The 20,602-nt window shown below is 42.6% G+C and overlaps 1 protein-coding gene across 3 annotated transcripts; it reads right to left on the reverse strand.

Annotated features, from left to right (window-relative positions):
- Positions 1-327: 327 nt before the first annotated feature.
- LOC132782000 (lipid droplet assembly factor 1) lies at positions 328-16,599 on the reverse strand. Of its 3 annotated transcripts, none has more exons than XM_060786627.2 (5): positions 16,518-16,599; positions 8,280-8,419; positions 5,545-5,713; positions 3,023-3,161; positions 328-1,017 (listed from the first exon to the last, which is right to left on the reverse strand). In XM_060786627.2, the coding sequence occupies exons 2-5, from the start codon at positions 8,349-8,351 to the stop codon at positions 924-926; spliced, it is 474 nt and encodes a 157-aa protein (XP_060642610.2). In that variant the 5' UTR covers positions 8,352-8,419; positions 16,518-16,599; the 3' UTR covers positions 328-923. The 3 variants fall into 3 exon arrangements, with proteins under 3 accessions (XP_060642610.2, XP_060642608.2, XP_060642609.2); XM_060786625.2 differs by having other exon boundaries at positions 328-1,020; XM_060786626.2 differs by lacking the exon at positions 16,518-16,599 and adding an exon at positions 10,613-10,785 and having other exon boundaries at positions 328-1,020.
- Between the last annotated feature and the right edge of the window lie 4,003 nt (positions 16,600-20,602).

The following is a 20,602-nucleotide window of genomic DNA, read 5'->3' on the forward strand; positions in this document are numbered from 1 at the left end:
GAATTCTCTGTTGGAGGCAAATGTGAATGTTGCAACTGGCCACCTTGCAGCTTCAAATCCTGGCTGCTTCCTACCTGGGAGGATCCTACCATAGATGTGGGTGAAATGTCAGGAGAGAATGCTTCTGGAATATGGCCCTACAATCTGGAAAACACACAGCAACCCAGTGAATCTGACCATGAAAGGCTTCAACAACACATTAAAGAATCATCTATTTATTGATTGAATGAGTCAGAAGCGAGTTGATAAGCCAGAAGCTTTTTTAATTATCTGACAACAACATTATAAGTTGAAGCAAGGCAATAATATAATAATGTTATTATTTAAAAAAATGTTTTGATGGTGTTGAAACACCTGGCACAAAATATATGTATTCACACAGATAAAATAAGGCACAATATTGAACCAGTTAGTATTTTGCAGAGCTCACAAACTCACAATACCACAAAAAGAAAAAAAAGTTAGGCTTATCATTTCTGAATAATTTAAAACACAGAACAAAAGTGCTTAAGCTATTTTTTTAAAAAGGTCCACATTCATAAAAGAGGCAGTCTTTTTTCTACTTATTGTATGTTAAAAGCTCCATTTTCTGTTACAATATAAGAAAACTTAAGGCTTGGATTTAAGTTTCCACAATTGGAAAAGTATGGTTACCTGAACAATTGAGTTTTAATTCCTGCCAGGTATAAGACTTTCCAACTCTCAAGTTTAACAAGCTGTAAAACCAGCAGACATGGATGTACCCTAAATGGATAAGAGTTACTCACACTTTTAACGAGGGTCCAGTCATTATAAACATTGCCAGGAGGGAAAAATCGCCCTCCGGTTCCTATAAGCGCTAAACCAAGCCTTTACCATTCTAAATGTTTTGAAAATGTAACAATGCTCTGGGTGTTTTCCAAGAACAGACTCCAAGCTTCAATTTATTCACTCTTCTTATTAGCTGCATCTTGGTCTAAGTCAGGAGGACTGCTTGGTAAGAAAGCGCTTCCGTTCGTGATTTCTTTTTTTGACAGGCTGCTGCAAGACAGGCAAAAAAGAAAAGATTTCTGATTTTACGGCACACAAAAATCCAAGTCATGTTAGGTTAGCATGCCTATTACCCAGACTTTCCAAAAGACTCCTCATTACAGCCTATTTCTCTCAGGTATCACAGTCCACAGAGCTTCTCAAAGCTTTTCCAAAGCAGCTTATGTATTTTGGCTTGAAGCGATGGGTAATAATGGCATTTTAGCAGTACTATTATTATTTTTTAATTCTTACACATGGCATGTTAGGCATAAATTTGCCTTAGGTTTCAACTGCATCAGAATGGTTGTCAAGACCCTATTGATTGTCTTGGCATAAATGTTCTTATGGGCGAAACACAAAAGAGTTTCCTGAAAGAGGTTAGGGTACATTTGAACCAACGTCACATTATTCTAGTGCAAAGGACCGATACAAAAATGGACTGTTAAGAGATTGCCGGCTTGTGGTTTGGCAGATGTAGTGTTTACTAGATAATTAAACCCCAGGGTCTCCTCTGCTTTGAGAGCATAACAAGAGATTAAATGAAGAAATGCTGCTGCAATAATCTATACACAAAATAAAAGTGAAAATATGTATGTGTGTATGTGGCTGGGATGTCCACTTACACAGACAGCTCCACAAACAGCTATAGCTCCCACTATTCAGGAGACCAATGGTCCTTCCTCCAATGACATTGCAGGCTATAGAGTGCTGTAAACATGTCCAAGAGCCCTGCCAATGCCCTCCACAAACACCACACTGCCCACCACCCAAGTAAAAGCTTTCAGACAGGGACAATTTCATCCTAGATTTTGTTTTTTCTCCACCATCCCAGTGTTTTTCTCCACCATCCCAGTGTTTCTGACTTTCTCCATTGGTGTGGAATTTGCATGACCCCACCCACTGCCTCTCCCATAACTCTTTCCTATTCTTTTCTATGTCACACAGCAAACAGAGGAATTGATCAGCAACTGAACATATAGAGAGTTTTGGGGAGAATTCATCTTGATTTATAGGAGTTGTCGGTCCTGGGATGTATAGTTCACCTGCAATCTAAGAGCACCCTGAACTCCACCAACGATGGACCTGGAACTAATTTGGCACACAGAACCCCCGTGACCAACAAAAAATACTGGAGGTCTTTGGAGGGATTTATAGGAGTTGTAGTTCACCTATATCTAGAGTGTACTATGAATCTAAACCATGTTGGCTCTGGACCAAACTTGTCATGCATACCTGATTTGCCCATATTTGAATACTCGTGGGTTTTGAGGGGGATTGGCCTGGACATTTTGGAGTTGTAAGTACTGGGATTTATTGTTCACCTGCACTCTGAATTCCACCAAAGATGGAATTGGACGAAACTTGGCACACAGAGCCCCCATTATCAGCAAAAACACTGGAGGTCTTTGGGGAAAATTCACCTTGATTTGGGAGAGTTGTAGTTCACCTACATCCAGAGGACACTGTGAACCCAAACACTGAAGGAGCTGGACCAAATTTGGTACACATACCTGATATGCTGTAATTTGATTATTGGAGAGGGGCTTGTGGGGAACTGACCTTCCTTTCTGGGAGTTCTAGTTCACCCAGAACCAGAGAAACTGTGTCCTGCACCGATGATGGACCTGGACCAACCTTGGGACACAGTTAATGACTAACTCAATCTACTGGAGGGGTTTGAAGGGACTGACTCACCATAGTGGGAGTTGTAGTTTACTTCCTGTATAAATATTGTTATTAGTTGCTGTTGGGATACCTTTGATTTATGATGACCCTATGAATGACAGATCCTAATCATCAGACCTGCTCAAGTCTTGCAAACCCGGTCCACAGTCTATCCACCTGGACCTAATCCTGGCTTCTAAATGCCCTCCCTTCCCAGCAACTTCTATTTGAACTACTCATCTGAATGATGAAAACAACAACAATAGTGCAGGTCTAATGAAATTACAGTCACTACTGAAGAAGGTGGGAAGATCAATTTATTGTCACCCCATTTCTTAATACTCACTTTGGAACGGGCCAGTAATTCAGCAGAGTTGTAAGAGACATGTAGCAAACACTCAGTACCCCAGACACTGCAAGGGACAGCATTCCCAATCCGCCAAGCACACAAAACAGGGTGACACCTCCCAGCGAGATTAAAAGCCCTACAAAAAGCAAGAAACAGTTGGTTCTACATGTTCGGTTTTCAATATTTAGATTTTGTAGGTTTTGAAATTGTTCGGTTTTTTAAGGCTGTCAGCTGCTTTGGGTCTTGGTCCAAAAAGGAAATCAATTAGCACCAGCAACAGCCTTAAGACACTGCCCCATTGACTGTCAGGATCACGAGTCATGCAATGCTTTCCTTTTATCTTTTTAGATTCTTGTATCTGCCTTGTATAATTGGATTATGGAGCTTGTTATGCTTCCTAACTATATTTGCATGTTTATTTATTTATTTTGTGTCAAAAGCATTGCATAAATAAATAAGTTTAAAACTGATAAAATAAAGGGATCACAAGCAACTAAATAGTTTTAGACCAAAAACGGCCAACAGCGAATGCACTGTCTGCAGCTTTAAACAGTTCTTCCTCTGTGCATGAGGCAGGGCATTGTGAGCAAGCATTCAGATGCTGGGTTGTTTGTTCTGCTCCACAGTCAAACAAGGTGGAGGATACTTCTAGGTTGTGCCATTTTGCCAGATTATCTTTTGATCTGCCCACTCCACTTCTGAGTCTGTTCAGGGATTTCCAAGTTAACCATTCTTGGTTTGCCCCTGGAGGAGGACCAGTTAGAAAAGCCTGATTTTGCTGCCCACAGGGATATTCTTGCTGTTGTTGGAGGGACATTTAGAGGACTGGTGGTTCCCATGAAACTTTTCCTTGATTTAAGTCTACTGGAGGAGACTGACAGCCATGCAGTGGGTGGCTTTCACAGTGTTCAACCTTATTTCTCTCTCAACTGGCAGAAACTTTCAGTTGCACATCAGAGGGAGCAATGGCAGCTAACTTATAGAGTCTACCAACTGGTATACGTATGAGACATTCTGTGTTTATTCTACATGTCTCATTCAGTGCCATATTTATCTGCTTTGTGGGCAGATTTATGCCAGACAAGATAGGCATTTTTACTGCATTTATATACCACTTTTCTCCCCCTGAGTGGACTTAAAGCAGATACCAACATAATAATGGCAAAATTGAATGCTGTACACACATGTGAAAACCAAGACATATAACTAGATAATGACTTATAATTATAAATTAAAAACCTAACCATATTAAACGTAAAACATAGAGTGACATTTGAACATAAACATAAAACACTGACAATACAATAACATTGTTATTAAAACTGACTCATGAAAAAACACAATTTAAAAACAGTTATTAAAATCACCATCTGTATATTGCTCCACTATTTGTATACTGGAGATTCTGATGTATGCCACATTCTGTCATCAGCTTAGATTTGTTTATTGTGGAGGGATAAACAAGGTGCTTGTTTATAAAGCTACTGTCCTTCTAACCCTGCTATATGCCTGCAAAACGTGGACTATCTATAGATGTCACACTCAACTCCTGGAACAATTCCACCAGTGCTGCCTCTGAAAAATTCTGCAAATCTCCTGGGAAGACAGGCAGAGAAATGTCAGTGTATTGGAAGAAGCAAAAACAACCACCATTGAAGCGATGTTCCTATGCCATCAACTCTGAACTGGCCATGTTGTCCGAATGCCCGATCACTGTTATTCTACAGTTATTCTACTCCCAACTCAAGATTGGAAAACAGAATGTTGGTGGACAGGAAAAGAGATTTAAATATGTGCTTAAAGCCAACATTAAAAACTGTGGCATAGACACCGAGAACTGAGAAGCCCTGGCCCTCGAGCTCTCTAACTGGAGGTCAGCTGTGACCAGCAGTGTTGTGGAATTTGAAGAGGCACAAAAAGGAGGGCGAAGGGGAGAAATATACCAAGAGGAAGGCATGTCAAGGCAACCCTGACTGGGACTGCCTTCCACCTGGAAACCGATGTCCTCACGGTGGAAGAACATGCAGGTCAAGAATAGAGCTCTACAGTCACCTGCATATTCACCACCAAGACACAAGACTTGGAAGGCCATCATACTCAGACAACGAGGGATCGCCTAAGTAAGAAAATTAGTAAGTAAAGGTTTATGGCAAGGTGCATAGAGATTGAAAACTACAGCCAGAAACTGCCAAGGTTGTTATTGTGAGAAAAAGATTTGAAGGGGCAGGAGGAATGACTTTTAGGATTTTCTGATAAATTGAGGAATCAAGCTAGAACTCTCACAAAGAATGGATATTCTATTAATTGACAAATGGGCTTGTGAAGTAATCACAACATTGCAAGTGCTGGGCTGTTGGACTGGGCCTTAGGAGATAAAAGTTGTGATCACCGACAGCCTATTTTCCTGCAGGTTTTTAAAAAGGTAACAGAGAAGTATGGCAAGAAGCGAAAACATTGTCTCGCACTAAAGAAATGCTGTTAGTAACCAGAAAACCAATTTGGGGGAAAGCAAGCCATACCTTCCATTAGAATCACTCCAACGCAGGCAGTGACAGCTGTGACAGCAACAAAAAGCAAAAAGAAGGCGATAGGAATTGCGGAGGCTGCCATGAAGATCAGCAGGGACAGGGCAACAAAAGGGTGGTCATCTAAGTATCGTCCAACTCGGGAATTCATAAAGGCAACAACCTAGGATGCAAATGAAAGGGAAAAAAGATGCTTTTGAAAAAAGTACTCAATTTCGGGAGTGTTATTCCACAGAAAATTAAATTAGAATCATAGAATCATAAGGTTGGAAGAGACCTCATGGGCCATTCAGCCCAACCCCTGGCCAAGAAGCAGGAAAATCGGATTCAAAGCACCCCCGACAGATGGCCATCCCGCCTTTGCTTAAAAGCCACCAAACAAGGAACCTCCACCACACTCCAGGGCAGAGTGTTCACTGCTGAACAACTCTCACAGTCAAGAGGTTCTTCCTCATGTTCAGGTAGAATCTCCTTTCCTGTAGTTTGAAGCCATTGCTCCATTGCGTCCTAGTCTCCAGGGCAGCAGAAAACAAGCCTGCTCCCTCATCCTATGACTTCCCCTCACCTCTTGATCCATGGCCCTCATCATGTCTCCTCTCAACCTTCTCTTCTTCAGGCTAAGCATGCCCAGCTCTTTAAGCTGCTCCTCATAGGACTTGTTCTCCAGATCTTTGATCATTTGAGTCACCCTCTGCTAGACGCATTCCAGCTTGTCAACATCTTCCTTCAATTGCGGTGCCCAGAATGGGACACAGTGTGATTCCAGGTGTGGTCTGACCAAGGCAGAATAGAGGGGGAGCATGACTTCCCTGGAGCTAGGCACTAGACTTGTATATATATCAGCTAGTTACATTTGCTTAGTTAAGTGATGTCTCCTGGCCCAGTGTTTCCCAAGCCCACCTTCATAGCCAGCAGCCACATCAAATGGAGGTGGTCTGGCCAGGTGTGGTCTGGCCAAGGCAGAATAGAGGGGTAGCATGACTTCCCTGGATCTAGACAATAGACTCCTATTTGTGCATGCCAAAATCCCATGGCCTTTCCCCCCGTTGCATGACATTGTTGGTTCATGTTTAACTTGTTGTCCACGAGGACAACTTGCTTTCACAACTTGCTTTCACATGTAATTATGTTATTGCTGAGGTTATAGTAGGTTAACCATGTTAGCATATCTCAGTAGTGTCTAGTACAGGCATGGGCAATTCCTAACAGCCTCGGGTCCTTTCCTTTCCCCTCTCAGCCGCTTAAGCAGCTGAAGGTGAAAAGGAAAGGACCTAAGGCTGTTAGGAATGGTGGGAGTTGAAGTCCAAAACACCTGGAGGGCCCAAGTTTGCCCATGCCTGTTCTAGTAGGACGTGAAAGATGAGTTCTTTCTGAAATAAGCTTTCAGCTGCATGGAATGTTGCAGTAATCATCCAGTCACGCTAACTGATCTTCTCAAGTATGAAGGTCTCTCTGCTGGAGTAGTGTTTCTTGCTACATAAAGGACGGAAACATAACAAATGTTACCCTGCATATCGCTGAAGACCTATTCCTTTGATAAGTGTATTAAAGCAAAGGTTATTTTGTTTACAAAAAGAGATGAGATCCAATAAAATAGAAGAGACAAAGAGCTAAAGTTGAAGGGATCATTTGCAGGCTTCCACTGAAGGTGAAAACAACAACCAAGTGTAACTTGGAGGTCAAGCTTATCATCTCATGGCAGGGTGCTTTAATAATGCAGCAAGACTATCCTATTAAGTGTAGCATTGGTCAAAATCAGTATCTGTATAGCTATGCAGTAAGAAAGTGGAGAGGCATTACAAATCAGTTATTCTTAACTTTCCTAATGCCATGACCGCTTAATACAATTCCTCACATTGTGGTGACCCCCAACCATAAAATTATTTTCATATTTGTCATTTGGGAGTTGTAGTTGCTGGGATTTATAGTTCACCTACAATCAACCTTCATATTTAGTGACTATTCACTGACATGCATGCTCTTCATATAGGGCAGCATTTCTCAACTCATCAGAACCGCTGGGGAGGGTCACGAGGGTGGGGAGAGGTGTCTTAGGAAACAGATCCATAACTGTTTGAATCCACAGTGCTCTTTGGATGTAGGTAAACTACAACTCCAAAACTCTAGGTCAATGCCCACTAAACTCTTCTAGTATTTTCTGTTGGTCATCGGAGTTCTATGTGCTAAGTTTGGTTCAATTCCATCATTGAGGGAGTTCAGAATGCTCTTTGATTGTAGACGAACTATAAATCCCAGCAACTACAACTCCCAAATGACAAAATCAACCCCCCAACCCCATCAATATCCAAATTTGGGTGTATCAGGTATTTGTGCCAAATTTGGTCCAGTGAATGAAAATATATCCTGCATATCAGATATTTACATTACGATTCATAACAGTAGCAACATTACAGTTATGAAGTAGCTACAGAAATAATTTTATGGTTGGGGACCACCACAACATGAGGAACTGTATTAAGGGCAATTGGGTGTCTTTTCAATGGCCAGAAGAGAACCCCAAGACAACTCCTAAATTGCAAAAACATCTTGAAGTGCCAGATAGACAGCTGGAAAAGGAGTGGTGCAGATGGCATAGTGAGTGAGCAAGGTCTCTTTGTCATCTGTGAGCAACTGAAAGTGTTATGATTGGGGGGGGGGGGGGTGAGTTCCATGACAGAAGGGAAGAAAAGCACACCATGGTAACAATTATGAAGAAATCCATAACTCACGTGAGGGTTGCTGTGAACACTTTCCATCATGGAGTTCCATCGTTTCTGGAGTTCCTTAATTTCTTTTGACATAGTGGAATTTTTAGTTCACGTCTGGGGTCTTCTTATAAACAACTTAGTGCATTCTTAAAGCAAGGAACCTTTCAGGGAAAAAGAGGAAAAAATACCATTGTCATCTCAATTAAGTATTTGGAAACAAAAATATATTTTTTCTAATAGGTCACCATTTAGAAAACACAACAATTGCAGGCAATAATATAGTAACTACTGTTTACTTGACTTTGAAACAAGGTAAGAGTAGCAGCACAATGGTTAATTGCAAGGTAAATCTCCTTATATGTGAAGGGTTCCAATCCATCGTATGCCCTGCATGAAAAGAGATGTGTTTCCATCTGCACAAAGCCTCCATTTGGGGTTCTCTAGTTTCCCCTTCCTGCTATGGTCCTCTCACAGCCTCCTTCCCATATTATTCTAGAGAATGCACCAATCTTTGAAAGTGGGTTTTCAGGGATGATAAAGGGTTCAGTGGAAAGAAAGAGACAGGAAAGCCTAACTGCACAATCTTTTCTAGTTTTCAGAATAATGTGCATGTGATTTGCAAGATAGTCTATTTGAGCATCATTCCCCTGCTAGAGCTCCTCTAGATCTTTGACTAGAAGAGGTTCACATTAAATAATCTGATTACCTGATTAACAAGGAGCAACTGTTTTAGTCGGTGTTTTTCACTGACTAATTCAACAGGTCATTCAACTAATCCCTAATCTTAATCCCCATTATAATGATATTAGTCACACAACACCATTATCGGATAAACAGAAGTCAACGTGTAGATTATGTGTGATCTTGGATGCTAAACGGAGTCAGCTCCACGTTGTACTTCGATGAAAGACCACCAATGAATACCAGGGGTTATAGGCTACATTTTCTCAAATATTTTCAGCTGCAGAGCCCTTTTTGAAACCAAACTTTCTTGCGGAGCCCCAAGAAATGTTTACATATTATATTAAATATTATGTGTGTGTGTGTGTGTGTGTGTGTGTATATATATATAGGTAAATATTTGCCCTGACATTAAGTTTAGTCATGTCAAACTCTGAGAGATGGTGCTCATCTCCATTTCTAAGCCAAAGAGCTGGCGTTGTCCACAGACAACTCCAAGGTCATGTGGCCGACATGACCTTCCTGCCAAGGCAATACGTATTGATTTACGCACATTTGCAGGTTGGCAGAAGCTGGGCCTAACAGCGGGAGCTCACCCTGCTCTATGAATCTGAACCACCAACCTTTTGGTCAGCAAGTTCAGCAGCTCAGCAGTATAACCCACTGCACACCACGGGCCCCTATCTATCTATCTATCTATCTATCTATCTATCTATCTATCTCAGGCAAGGACAAACTTTTTGACCTTCATAAACTTAACAGTATTTCAGTGGAAGACCTCCAGGGCCATCCAATTCAACCTCCTTCTGTCATGCAGCGAAATCACAATCAAAGCACCCTCAACAGATGGCCATCCAGCCTTAGTAGTAGTAGTAATAGGAGCAGCCACGGGGACCATTCAGCTCACCCCCTTCTGCCGTACAGGAAAAGCACAATCAAAGCACAACCAAAGCACCCCCAACAGATGGCCACCCAGGCTTTGTAGTAGTAGTAGTCATAGGAGCAACCCCAGGGACCATCCAGCCCACCTTCTTCTGCCATGCAAGAAAAGCACAAACCAAAACATTTCTCACCTGATAGCCATCCAGCCTTTGTAATAATAATAATAATAATAATAATAATAATAATAATAATAATAGCAGAAACCCAAGGGACCATTGCAGGGCCTCTCAGTTCCTCTAAAACTGCTGTTCTAGAGGAAGGCATTAGCAAGACTACTTTAGAGTATTCCTAAGAAAACCCTATGAAATGCAAGGGGTAACCATACGTTGATAGACTATTTGAATGCATATGCACACACACATACATCCTATACACAAATAGAGAATGACAATCATTCTATCAACAAAGCTTTCCATTTTTGTTCACAGATCAATGTCTCCCTTTTTGTTTGCAGACAGTCTCCTTGATGAGGTTTTAACCATGTTAACTTTAATCAGTACTAAAAGAAATTAATACCTGTTATTCAGTATAAAAAGAAAGTTATTCTGATTCTATATGGTGCTTTTCCTGCATGGCAGAGGATTCGACGAGATGGCCCTTGTGGTCTCTTCCAATTCTATTTATTTTATGATTCTACCCATGAAACAGGCAATATAATAAATGTCCCACTTCAATCTCTGTCTTCCCTCTTCTCTGCTCCTTGTCCCTGTTAATCCCTTCTTTGTACTTGCCTTGTAGCCACAGGTGAGGCGCAGTCTCATGCAGACAAGTGAACAGTTCAGCAAAGGAGGAATAGATTGCTCAGGACAGAAAACTAGCTGGTTACAAAGGGAGGAACGCCTTCTCCTCCACAAAAATGCAGTGGGCTATTGGAGGAGGTTCCGGACTCTCTGCCCTTCCTCTGGCACCTCCAACAGGCTACTAAAACAAGACTTGCAGACAAAGAACTTTTGCAAATCTGGTTTCTCCACTCTGCAATCTTGCATGCTGCAATTTAGTTGTCTATGTTGTGCAATATCCTTTCAATAATGGATACTGTTTTTTAAAATATCTGCAGTATACTGAATTATAGTACCACTACTTTTACTGACTTGTGTACAGGGAGGATTGCCGATTGTAATCTTTCGGGCAGGATTCTCTTGTCTTTCACTATTCTATGCAGTGCAACAACGTTCCTTTAAAAACACTGGATGTGAATCATGTATCCAAAATGCTTGGGACCAGAACAAAAATTGGAGTTTGGATCCCCAAATATTGGAAAGGATGTCCCATTAAAGAGGGAGCAAGTTTGTTTTTTGCTGTTCTGAAGATGAGGACACAGAGCAATGTCTTCGAATGCAAAAGATTCCACCTAAACACGAGGAAGAATCTCCTGGCTGTAAGAGCTGTTCAACAGTGGAACTCTCTGCCTCAGAGTCCATTGGAGGCACCTTCTTTGGATGGTCATCTGTCAGGGGTGCTTTGATTGTGCTTTTCCTGCATGGAAGAATGGGGTTGGGCTGGTTGGACCTTGTGGTGTGTTCCAACTCTATGATTCTAATTATACAAAACTAAGGTGTTTCTTTAAAAGCTGTGCGCCTAAGGACATATGCTGCGGCAATAGAAGCCACACAGAAATCTTTCTTTGCGGCCAATTTTGTGTCTGCAAAGAACTGTCCGGCGGAGCTGTTTTGAGTAGTCAGAGGGCCTTCAATACCGTTGACCACGGTATCCTTCTGGGACGCCTCGCAGGTATGGGACTTGGAGGTACTGTTCTGCAGTGGCTCTGGTCCTTCCTGGAGGGTCAGTCACAGAAGGTGTTATTGAGAGACACCTGATTGGCCTCACAACCTTTGTCCTGTGGAGTCCCAGAGGGTTCAGTACTGTCCCCTCTGCTGTTTAATATCTACATGAAGCCATTGGGAGAAATAATCTGGAGTTTCGGAATATGGGGACGATGTCCAACTCTGTCACTCCTTTCCATCTGCCACTAAGGAGGCTGTTCAGACGTTGAACCAGTGATTAGCAGTTGTGTCGGACTGGATAAGAGCAAACAAATTGAAACTGAATCCAGACAAGACAGAGGTCCTTGTGGTCAGTCGAAAGGCCGAACAGGGAATAGGGTTACAGCCCGTGTTGGATGGGGTTACACTCCCCCTGAAGACTCAGGTTTGCAGTTTGGGAGTGATCTTGGATTCATCACTCAGCCTGGAACCCCAGGTCTTGGCAGTGGCCAGGGGAGCTTTTGCACAATTAAAACTTGTGTGCCATCTGCGCCCATACCTTGGGAAGTCTGACTTGGCCACAGTGGTTCACACTCTTGTTATATGCTGGATAGATTGCTGTACGTGGGGTTGCCTTTGAAGACTGTTTGGAAGCTGAATCTAGTCCAACGGGCGGCAGCCAGATTGCTCACTGGAGCAGGATACAGGAAGCATACCACCCTCCTATTACGTCAGGTCCACTGGCCGCCGGTCTGCTCCCAAGCACAATTCAAAGTGCTGGCTTTAGTCTATAAAACTCTAAACCAGTGGTTCTCAACCTGTGGGTCCCCGGGTGTTTTGGCCTACAACTCCCAGAAATCCCAGCCAGTTTATCAGCTGTTAGGATTTCTGGAAGTTGAAGGCCAAAACATCTGGGGATCCACAGGCTGAGAACCACTGCCCTAAACGATTCTGGTCCAGCTTACCTGTCTGAACGTATCTCCCTCTATGATCTACTTTGGGGTTAAGATCATCAGGGGAGGCCCTGCACTCAATCCTGCCACCTTTGCAGGTATGTTTGGCAGGGATGAAGGACAGGGCCTTCTCAGTGGTGGTCTCCCATCTGTGGAACACACTCCCTAATGATATCAGGTCAGTCCCCTCTCTCCTGTCCTTCAGGAAGAAAATTAAATCATGGCTGTGGGGCCAAGCTTTCCAGTTGCAGTCGCAGCAGTAACAATTATAAACAAATTCAGGTGATTAATAATGGATGGATTTTGTATTATGACTCTGGACTTTTACTTTTTTGAATGGTCTTTCTAACTTTTGATAATGTTTTAATTAATGTTTAAGTATGTTTTTATTACTGTTGTTGGCATCTAATGGCATCTTGTAAGCCCCACTGAGTCCCCCTCTGGGGGTGAGAAGGATGGGATATAAATGTCTGAAATAAATAAATAAATACAAAAAACAATACATAAATAAAAGTGAATTTTGAAGGCTAAAGTCTGGAAGTTTATACTGGGGGAGGGGAGTACAATATGTTTCCTGTGGTCCCTAGAAGGCACGGAGGCATTTTGGTGAGAGCTGAGACCAACTCCTTGGATCCAGGCTGCAGAACCCATCAACTGTGACGGATGCAAGGGAAATCATGTGCTCCTGACAAAGCATTTCAAATTTGCGCGTCTAATTTCTCAATTAATGAAAGCAGAACATTTGCTTGGTGTATCTTTCCTTCTGAAAAGCTGCATTCAATTGATAACGGAGTCCATGGCAAATTGTTAATGTCACATAAAAAGAAAATGGGCAGTTTTTTTAGAAGGCCAGAATTCCAATTTTATCTATATAAATAAAAATGTAATGTTCGTTTGTGGGATTAACATAACTCAAAAACCACTGGACCAATTGACACCACATTTGAACACAATACATCTATCGAGTTTTTATGAGTGACCATCACTCATAAAAACACAGAAAAACACAGTAGAAGACACTTAAAAAGCCAAAAAATATAAAATACATTACAACGCACACACAAACCCACATATATATATACACAAACACACATATATACTAATATACACACAAAACACATATACACAGACTGGGCCACAGCAACACCTGGCAGGAGGCGGCTAGTCATAGTATAAGAGAGTTGGAAGAGACCACTATCTCCAAATATTTAAACACGTCTCTTCTTTTCTCTTATCTTATTTTAATCCTCTGTATTATATCATACTGTTCGGTCTGAGCTATTCATATTTGTATACTGAACGTTTATGACCAAAATAAACGTATTATATGTTACCAAGTCTGTTGCTGTAAACCAACCCATTAACCATGTTTAGCATCAATTCAACTGCTTCTCCAAACTAAAGCACATCCATTGAAACAATGGGAACCCGAGGCCCTTTCCCACTGTGGAATTATGGCCCTATGATTCCACTTTAGCTGCCAAGGCTGCATCCTGTGGAATCCTGGCGTTTGTAGTTTGGTGAGGCACTAGAACTCTCAGGCGAAGCCTTACAGCTTCAAAGCCTGGGAGAATCCTTTGTTGGAAGGTGTTAGCTGGCCCTGACTGATTCCTGTCTGGAATCCCCCTGTTTTTTGAGTGTTGTTCTTTATTTACTGTCCTGATTTTAGAGTTTTTTTAAATACTGGTATCCAGATTTTGTTCATTCCCATGGTTTCTTCCTTTCTGTTGGAATTGTCCACGTACTTGTGGATTTCAATGGCTTCTCTGTGTAATCTGACGTGGTGGTTATTAGAGTGGTCGAGCATTTCTGTGTTCTCAGATAATATGCTGAGTCCAGGTTGGTTCATCAGGTGCTCCCTGGTGGCACATTGGGTTAAACCCTTGTGCTGGCAGGACTGAAGACCGACAGGTCGGAGACTCTAATCCAGTGAGAGAGCGTATGAGCTCCCTCTGTCAGCTCCAGCTCCCCATGTGGGGACATAAGAGAAGCCTCCCACAAGGATGGTAAAACATCAGAACATCTGGGTGTCCCCTGGGCAATGCCCTTGCAGACAGCCAATTCTCTCACACGAGAAGCAACTTGCAGTTTTTCAAGTCACTCCTGTCTATCTATCTATCTATCTATCTATCTCTCTTTCTCTCTCTCTCTCTCTCTCTATCTATCTATCTATCTATAAAACAGGTGCTCTAATATGGTTGACCTCTCTGGTTGACAGTCTGCAGTGCCTTTCATTTTCCTTGATTTGTGTTTGGGCAACTGACATCCATTGATATCCACAAACCGGTGGACAATTTCAACAGAAAAGAAGAAACCATGAACATAAACAAAATCTGTCTACCAGTATTTAAAACTCTAAAATCAGGGCAATACATAAAGAACAGCAGTCAGAAAAAAAGGGGAAACCCAGACAGGAAAAAATCAGGGCCAGCTAACACCTCCCAACAAAGAATGACCCCAGGTAGGAAGCAGCCAGTGGTAATTCTTTGAAGCTGCAAGGCCATTCCATGCTAATCAAGCTGGCCATTTGCAACATTCACACTTGCTTCAAACAGACAAGTTCCTTCTCTCACCCTGGACATTATTCCACAGGCATATAAATCTCACATGTCTAGTTTCCAACAGACCTCACAACCTCTGAGGATGTCTGCCATAGATGTGGGAGAAACGTCAGGAGGGAATGCTTCTGGAACATGGCCAGACAGCCCGGAAAACTCACAGCAATCAATTTATTATTCTATGATTCTAACAGGAGTGTGTTGTCAGTGCTCAAGAGCCTCCTTCCCTGAATGACTTCCTTTTGCTTTTAAAGAAGAGGGCCAAGTTGCTCTCTTTCTTGCTTGCGTTCATTCATTCATTCTTTGTATTGTGGAAGGCTTTCGTGGCCAGAATCACTGGGTTGTTGTAGGTTTTTTGGGCTATATGACCATGTTCTAGAAGCCTTCTCTCCTGAGGTTTCTTCCACATCTATGGCAGGCATCCTCAGAGGTTGTGAGGTCTGTTGGAAACTAGGCAAGGGAGGTTTACATACCTGTGGAATAATGTCCAGGGTGGGACAAAGAACTCTTCTCTGTTGGAGGCAAGTGTGAATGTTGCAATTGGTCTCCTTCTTTAGCATTTAATGGCCTTTATTAATTTATTTATTGCATTTGTATACCGCCTTTCTCAGCCAGAGGCGACTCAAGGTGGTTCACAGTCAGCAGCGATCAGAGTACAGTTAAAAACAATTATAAAAACAATTCAACATTAAAAATGTGATATAAAAGAAACAGTAATATCTATAAAAATATAAAGGCCTTGCAGCTTTATATACCTGTAGAATAATGTCCAAGGTGGGAGAAAGTAGCCTGTTTGAGATAAGTGTGACTTTTGCAAATGGCCAGGCTGATTAGCATTGAATGGCCTTGCAGCTTCGAAGCCTGGCTGCTTCCTGCCTGGGAGGGGGAATCCTTTTTTGGGAGGTGTTAGCTGGCCCTGATTGTTTCCTGTTTAGCATTCCCCTGCTTTTTTTGAAACGCAGCACTGCCTAAACACAAATCAACGTACACACAACCTCTGAAGAGGCCTGCCATAGATGGAAGCGAAATGTCAGGAGAGAATGCATCTACGGCATTCTGAGAATCCTTTGTTGGGAGGTGTTAGCTGGCCCTGATTGTGTCCTGTCTAGAATTCCCCTGTTTTTTCTGTTTTTGAAACGCAGCATCGCCTAAACACAAATCAAGGCACACACAACCTCTGAGGATGCCTGCCACAGATGCAGGCGAAACGCCAGGAGAGAATGCTTCTAGAACAGGACCATATAGCCCGAGAAAAACTACAACAACCCATTCATTCTTCCTTTCTTCCCCTCCTCCCCGCTTTCCCGCCTCACAAAGGCTTCCCTTGGCATCCTTTCGGGGAGGGAAAAGCAGAGGGAAAGGAGCCTGCGGCCGCGGCTGAACCCTCCTTCCTTCCTTCCTCCTGGCGAAGGCCTTCCTTACCTCAGCCGAGCCGCGGCTTTGCTTCCCTTTCCCAGCCAGGCCTGAGGAACACAAGACCGGGCACCTCCCTCCTCCTTCTCCTCCTCCTCCTCTCTCTCCTTCCGCCTCGCTCCCTCCCTCCCTCCGCCAGGCAGTGCTGAGGGATGAGAGAGTATAAAATCCGCATTGAACTGTATGTGGGCTCAGATAATCCAGTTCAAAGCATACATTGTGGATTGTCTGCCTTGTATGGCTCATTGGATAGGCCTATATACATGACGCTAGGCATTATTCGAAAGCTTTCATGGCCGAAATCACTGGCTTGTTGTGGGTTTTGTTGGCCTATATGGCCCTGTTCCAGAAGCATTCTCTCCTGACGTTTCTCCCACATCTATGGCACCCTCAGAGGTTGTGAGGTCTGTTGGAAACTAGGAAAATTGGGTTTATATATCTGGGGCTGATTGTAGTTCAGATCACAAACTACAAGAAAGGAGATTCCATCTGAACATGAGGAAGAATTTCCTGACTGTGGGAGCCGTTCAGCAGTGGAACTCTCTGCCCCGGAGTGTGGTGGAGGCTCCTTCTTTGGAAGCTTTTAAACAGAGGCTGGATGGCCATCTGTCAGGGGTGATTTCATAGAATCATAGAATCAAAGAGTTGGAAGAGACCTCATGGGCCATCCAGTCCAACCCCCTTCCAAGAAGCAGGAATATTGCATTCAAATCACCCCTGACAGATGGCCACCCAGCCCCTGTTTAAAAGCTTCAAAAGAAGGAGCCTCCACCACACTCCAGGGCAGAGAGTTCCACTGCTGAAGGGCTCTCACAGTCAGGAAGTTCTTCCTTGTGTTCAGATGGAATCTCCTCTCTTGTAGTTTGAAGCCATTGTTCCACGTCCTAGTCTCCAAGGAAGCAGAAAACAAGCTTGCTCCCTCCTCTCTGTGGCTTCCTCTCACATATTTATACATGGCTATCATGTCCCCTTTCAGCCTTCTCTTCTTCAGGCTAAACATGCCTAGCTCCTTAAGCCGCTCCTCATAGGGCTTGTTCTCCAGACCCTTGATCATTTTAGTCGCCCTCCTCTGGACACATTCCAGCTTGTCAATATCTCTCTTGAATTGTGGTGCCCAGAATTGGACACAATATTCCAGGTGTGGTCTAACCAAAGCGGAATAGAGGGGTAGCATGACTTCCCTAGATCTAGATACTATGCTCCTATTGATGCAGGCCAAAATCCCATTGGCTTTTTTTGCCGCCACATCACATTGTTGGCTCATGTTTAACTTGTTGTCCACGAGGACTCCAACATCTTTTTCACACGTACTGCTCTTGAGCCAGGCGTCCCCCATTCGGTATCTTTGCATTTCGTTTTTCCTGCCAAAGTGGAGTATCTTGCATTTGTCCCTGTTGAACTTCATTTTGTTAATTTTGGCCCATCTCTCTAATCTGTCAAGATCGTTTTGAATCCTGCTCCTGTCCTCTGGAGTATTGGCTATCCCTCCCAATTTGGTGTCATCTGCAAACTTGATGATCCTGCCTTCTAACCCTTCATCATTTGAATGCAATATTCCTGCTTCTTGGCAGGGGGTTGGACTGGATGGCCCATGAGGTCTCTTCCAACTCTTTGATTCTATGATTCTTATTGCACAATCTATATAAATAAAAATGTAATGTTTGTTTGTGGGATTAACAGAACTCAAAAACCAGTGGACGAATTGCCGCCAAATTTGGCCACAAGACACCTACTAACCCAAGGAGTGACCATCACTCAAAAAAATTGCTTTCTCATTTGGGAGTTGTAGTTGCTAGGATTTATAGTTTACTTACAATCAAAGAGCATTCTGAACTCCACCAATGATGGAATTGAACCAAATGTAGCACACAGGACTCCCATGACCAACAGAAAACACTAGAAAGGTTGGTGGGCATAGACCTTGAGTTTGGAAATTGTAGTTCACCTACATCCAGAGACCACTGTGGACTCAAACAATGATGGATCTGGACCAAACTTGGCACAAATACTCCAAATGTCCAAATATGAACACAGATGGAGTTTGGGGGAAATAGACCTTGACATTTGGGAGTTTTAGTTACTGGGATTTATAGTTCACCTACAATCAAAAAGCATTCTGAATCCCACAAACGACAGAATTGGGGCAAATTTCCCACACAGAACCCCCATGACCAACAGAAAATACTTAAGGCCATCCAGTCCTACTCTCTCCACCGGGGCAAGAAAACATCATCAAAGCCCGCCTGAAAAAAAGCCATCCAGCCATAGATATAGAGAGATATATACAGTATATGATTCATACACACACAGATATAGTATCATAGATTTGGCTCCTTTGATTAACATTGAATAGCTTTGCAGCTTCAAAGTCTGGCTGCTTTCTTCCTGGGGGGATCCTGCCATAGATGTGGGTGAAACATCAGGACAGAATGCTTCTGGAACATGACCATACAGGCCAGAAAACTAACAGCATCCCAGCGATTCCGGCCACAAAAGCCTTCAACAACACAGTGTTGCTACAGTTGGCAGATGATTGTTGCTATTTTTAATGTAATTGCCACTCTTTATTCCAAAGCAGAAACAAACTTGCTGATAACTAGCAACAACAACAAAACCATGAGAAGAATGCCAAAGAGAGGTAGGTTAACCAAGCATGCATTTCTCATACTCAACTGAAACCTAATCCCAACATAAAAAGAGTAGCTAGTGATGTGATATGTATTTATATGTCCAATGAAATTGATACATTTATGTAGTTCAGGGATTATGACATTTGGAAGTTCAGGGGGCTTTGTGGGAACTGCCATATAAAATCCAGATTGTCTGCTTTGAAATGGATTATATGGCAGTATAGACTAATACAATCCAGTTCAAAGCAGCTAATCTGGATTTTATATGGCAGTGAATGCAGGCTGTGTCTCCCCCTCCATTTATGTAGATTGAAGAACACATTTATTTTGTAATTTTAACTTGGGTAACCTGTTTTGTAATTTCTACACAAGTGTGTGTGTAAATGTACCTATACTGGTATGCCCCTGTTAACAAAGTTGTGTTTCCATCCCTTGCCATACAGGAATACACAGCTAAAACATTCCTAAAAGATGTCCATCCAACTTCTGTTTAAAGATTTCAAAAAAAGGAAAGGTAATCACCCTCTGAAGTAGTATATTACACAGTCATATAGCTCTTACTGTCAAGAAGTTCTTCCTATTGTTTAGAGGAATCTCTTTTCTTGCAATATGGATGCATTGGTTCAAGTTCTAGTCTCTGGAACAGCAGAAAATAAGCTCACTCCATCTGCTACATGGCATCCCTTCAGATGTTTAAAGATGGCCCTGAGTCATCTCTCGTCCCATTTAAAAATACCCAGCTCTCCAAGCTTGGCTTTCAAATTATTGATTATCTTGGTTGCCCTCTTCCAGACACATTCCAGCTTGTCAATAATCTTCTTGAATTGTGCTGCCCACATCAGGACACAGTATTCCAGGTGAGTTCATGGATACAATATATACTCATGTAAAGGTGACTTTATATATACTCCAAGAGTAGGTTTGGGGACCCAAACTTTGGATTTTGATATGACTTGTGGACAAGTTAAGGGTTGTCCCACAGAAAGCTGAAAACACAAATACTGATTCAGGAGTCCAGATGCCCTTTTGCCTTTCTTGTTATTTCCCTGCCCAGGCATTTTAAAAAACCAGAAGCAGCTCCACAACAGGAAGAGTTGAAGGAGTTGATGCTTCATTTAGCTCAGGCATGGGCAAACTTGGGCCCTCCAGGTGTTTTGGACTTCAGCTCCCACAATTCCTGATCTCAGGTCCCTTCCTTTTCTATCTCAGCTGCTTAAGCACAATGATAGGGGTGCTTTGAATGCAATATTCCTGCTTCTTGGCAGGGGGTTGGACTGGATGGCCCAACTCTATGATTCTATGATACTAAATTAAGATACTGGATATCGATGCTTCAGTTTATTGAACTGTTTATAGCAGGTATGTGCAAACTTGGGCCCTCCAAGTTTTGGACTTCAACTCCCACAATTCCTAAAAGGCTGAGGCTTGAGGGGGGGGGGGGGCTTAAGTGACTGGGGGGAAGAG

Source organism: Anolis sagrei, chromosome X, assembly GCF_037176765.1.
Source record: "Anolis sagrei isolate rAnoSag1 chromosome X, rAnoSag1.mat, whole genome shotgun sequence".
In the NCBI taxonomy this organism is placed as follows: Eukaryota; Metazoa; Chordata; class Lepidosauria; order Squamata; family Dactyloidae; genus Anolis; species Anolis sagrei.

Excerpts from the sequence above, each read along its gene's own strand:
- LOC132782000 (XM_060786625.2), bottom strand. The coding sequence starts at position 8,351 with ATGTCAAAAGAAATTAAGGAACTCCAGAAACGATGGAACTCCATGATG. Across the intron at positions 3,162-5,544 it reads TGGAGTGATTCTAATGGAAG|GGCTTTTAATCTCGCTGGGA; the intron begins GTATGGCTTGCT and ends TGCTTTTTGTAG. Across the intron at positions 1,021-3,022 it reads AATTACTGGCCCGTTCCAAA|CAGCCTGTCAAAAAAAGAAA; the intron begins GTGAGTATTAAG and ends CCTGTCTTGCAG.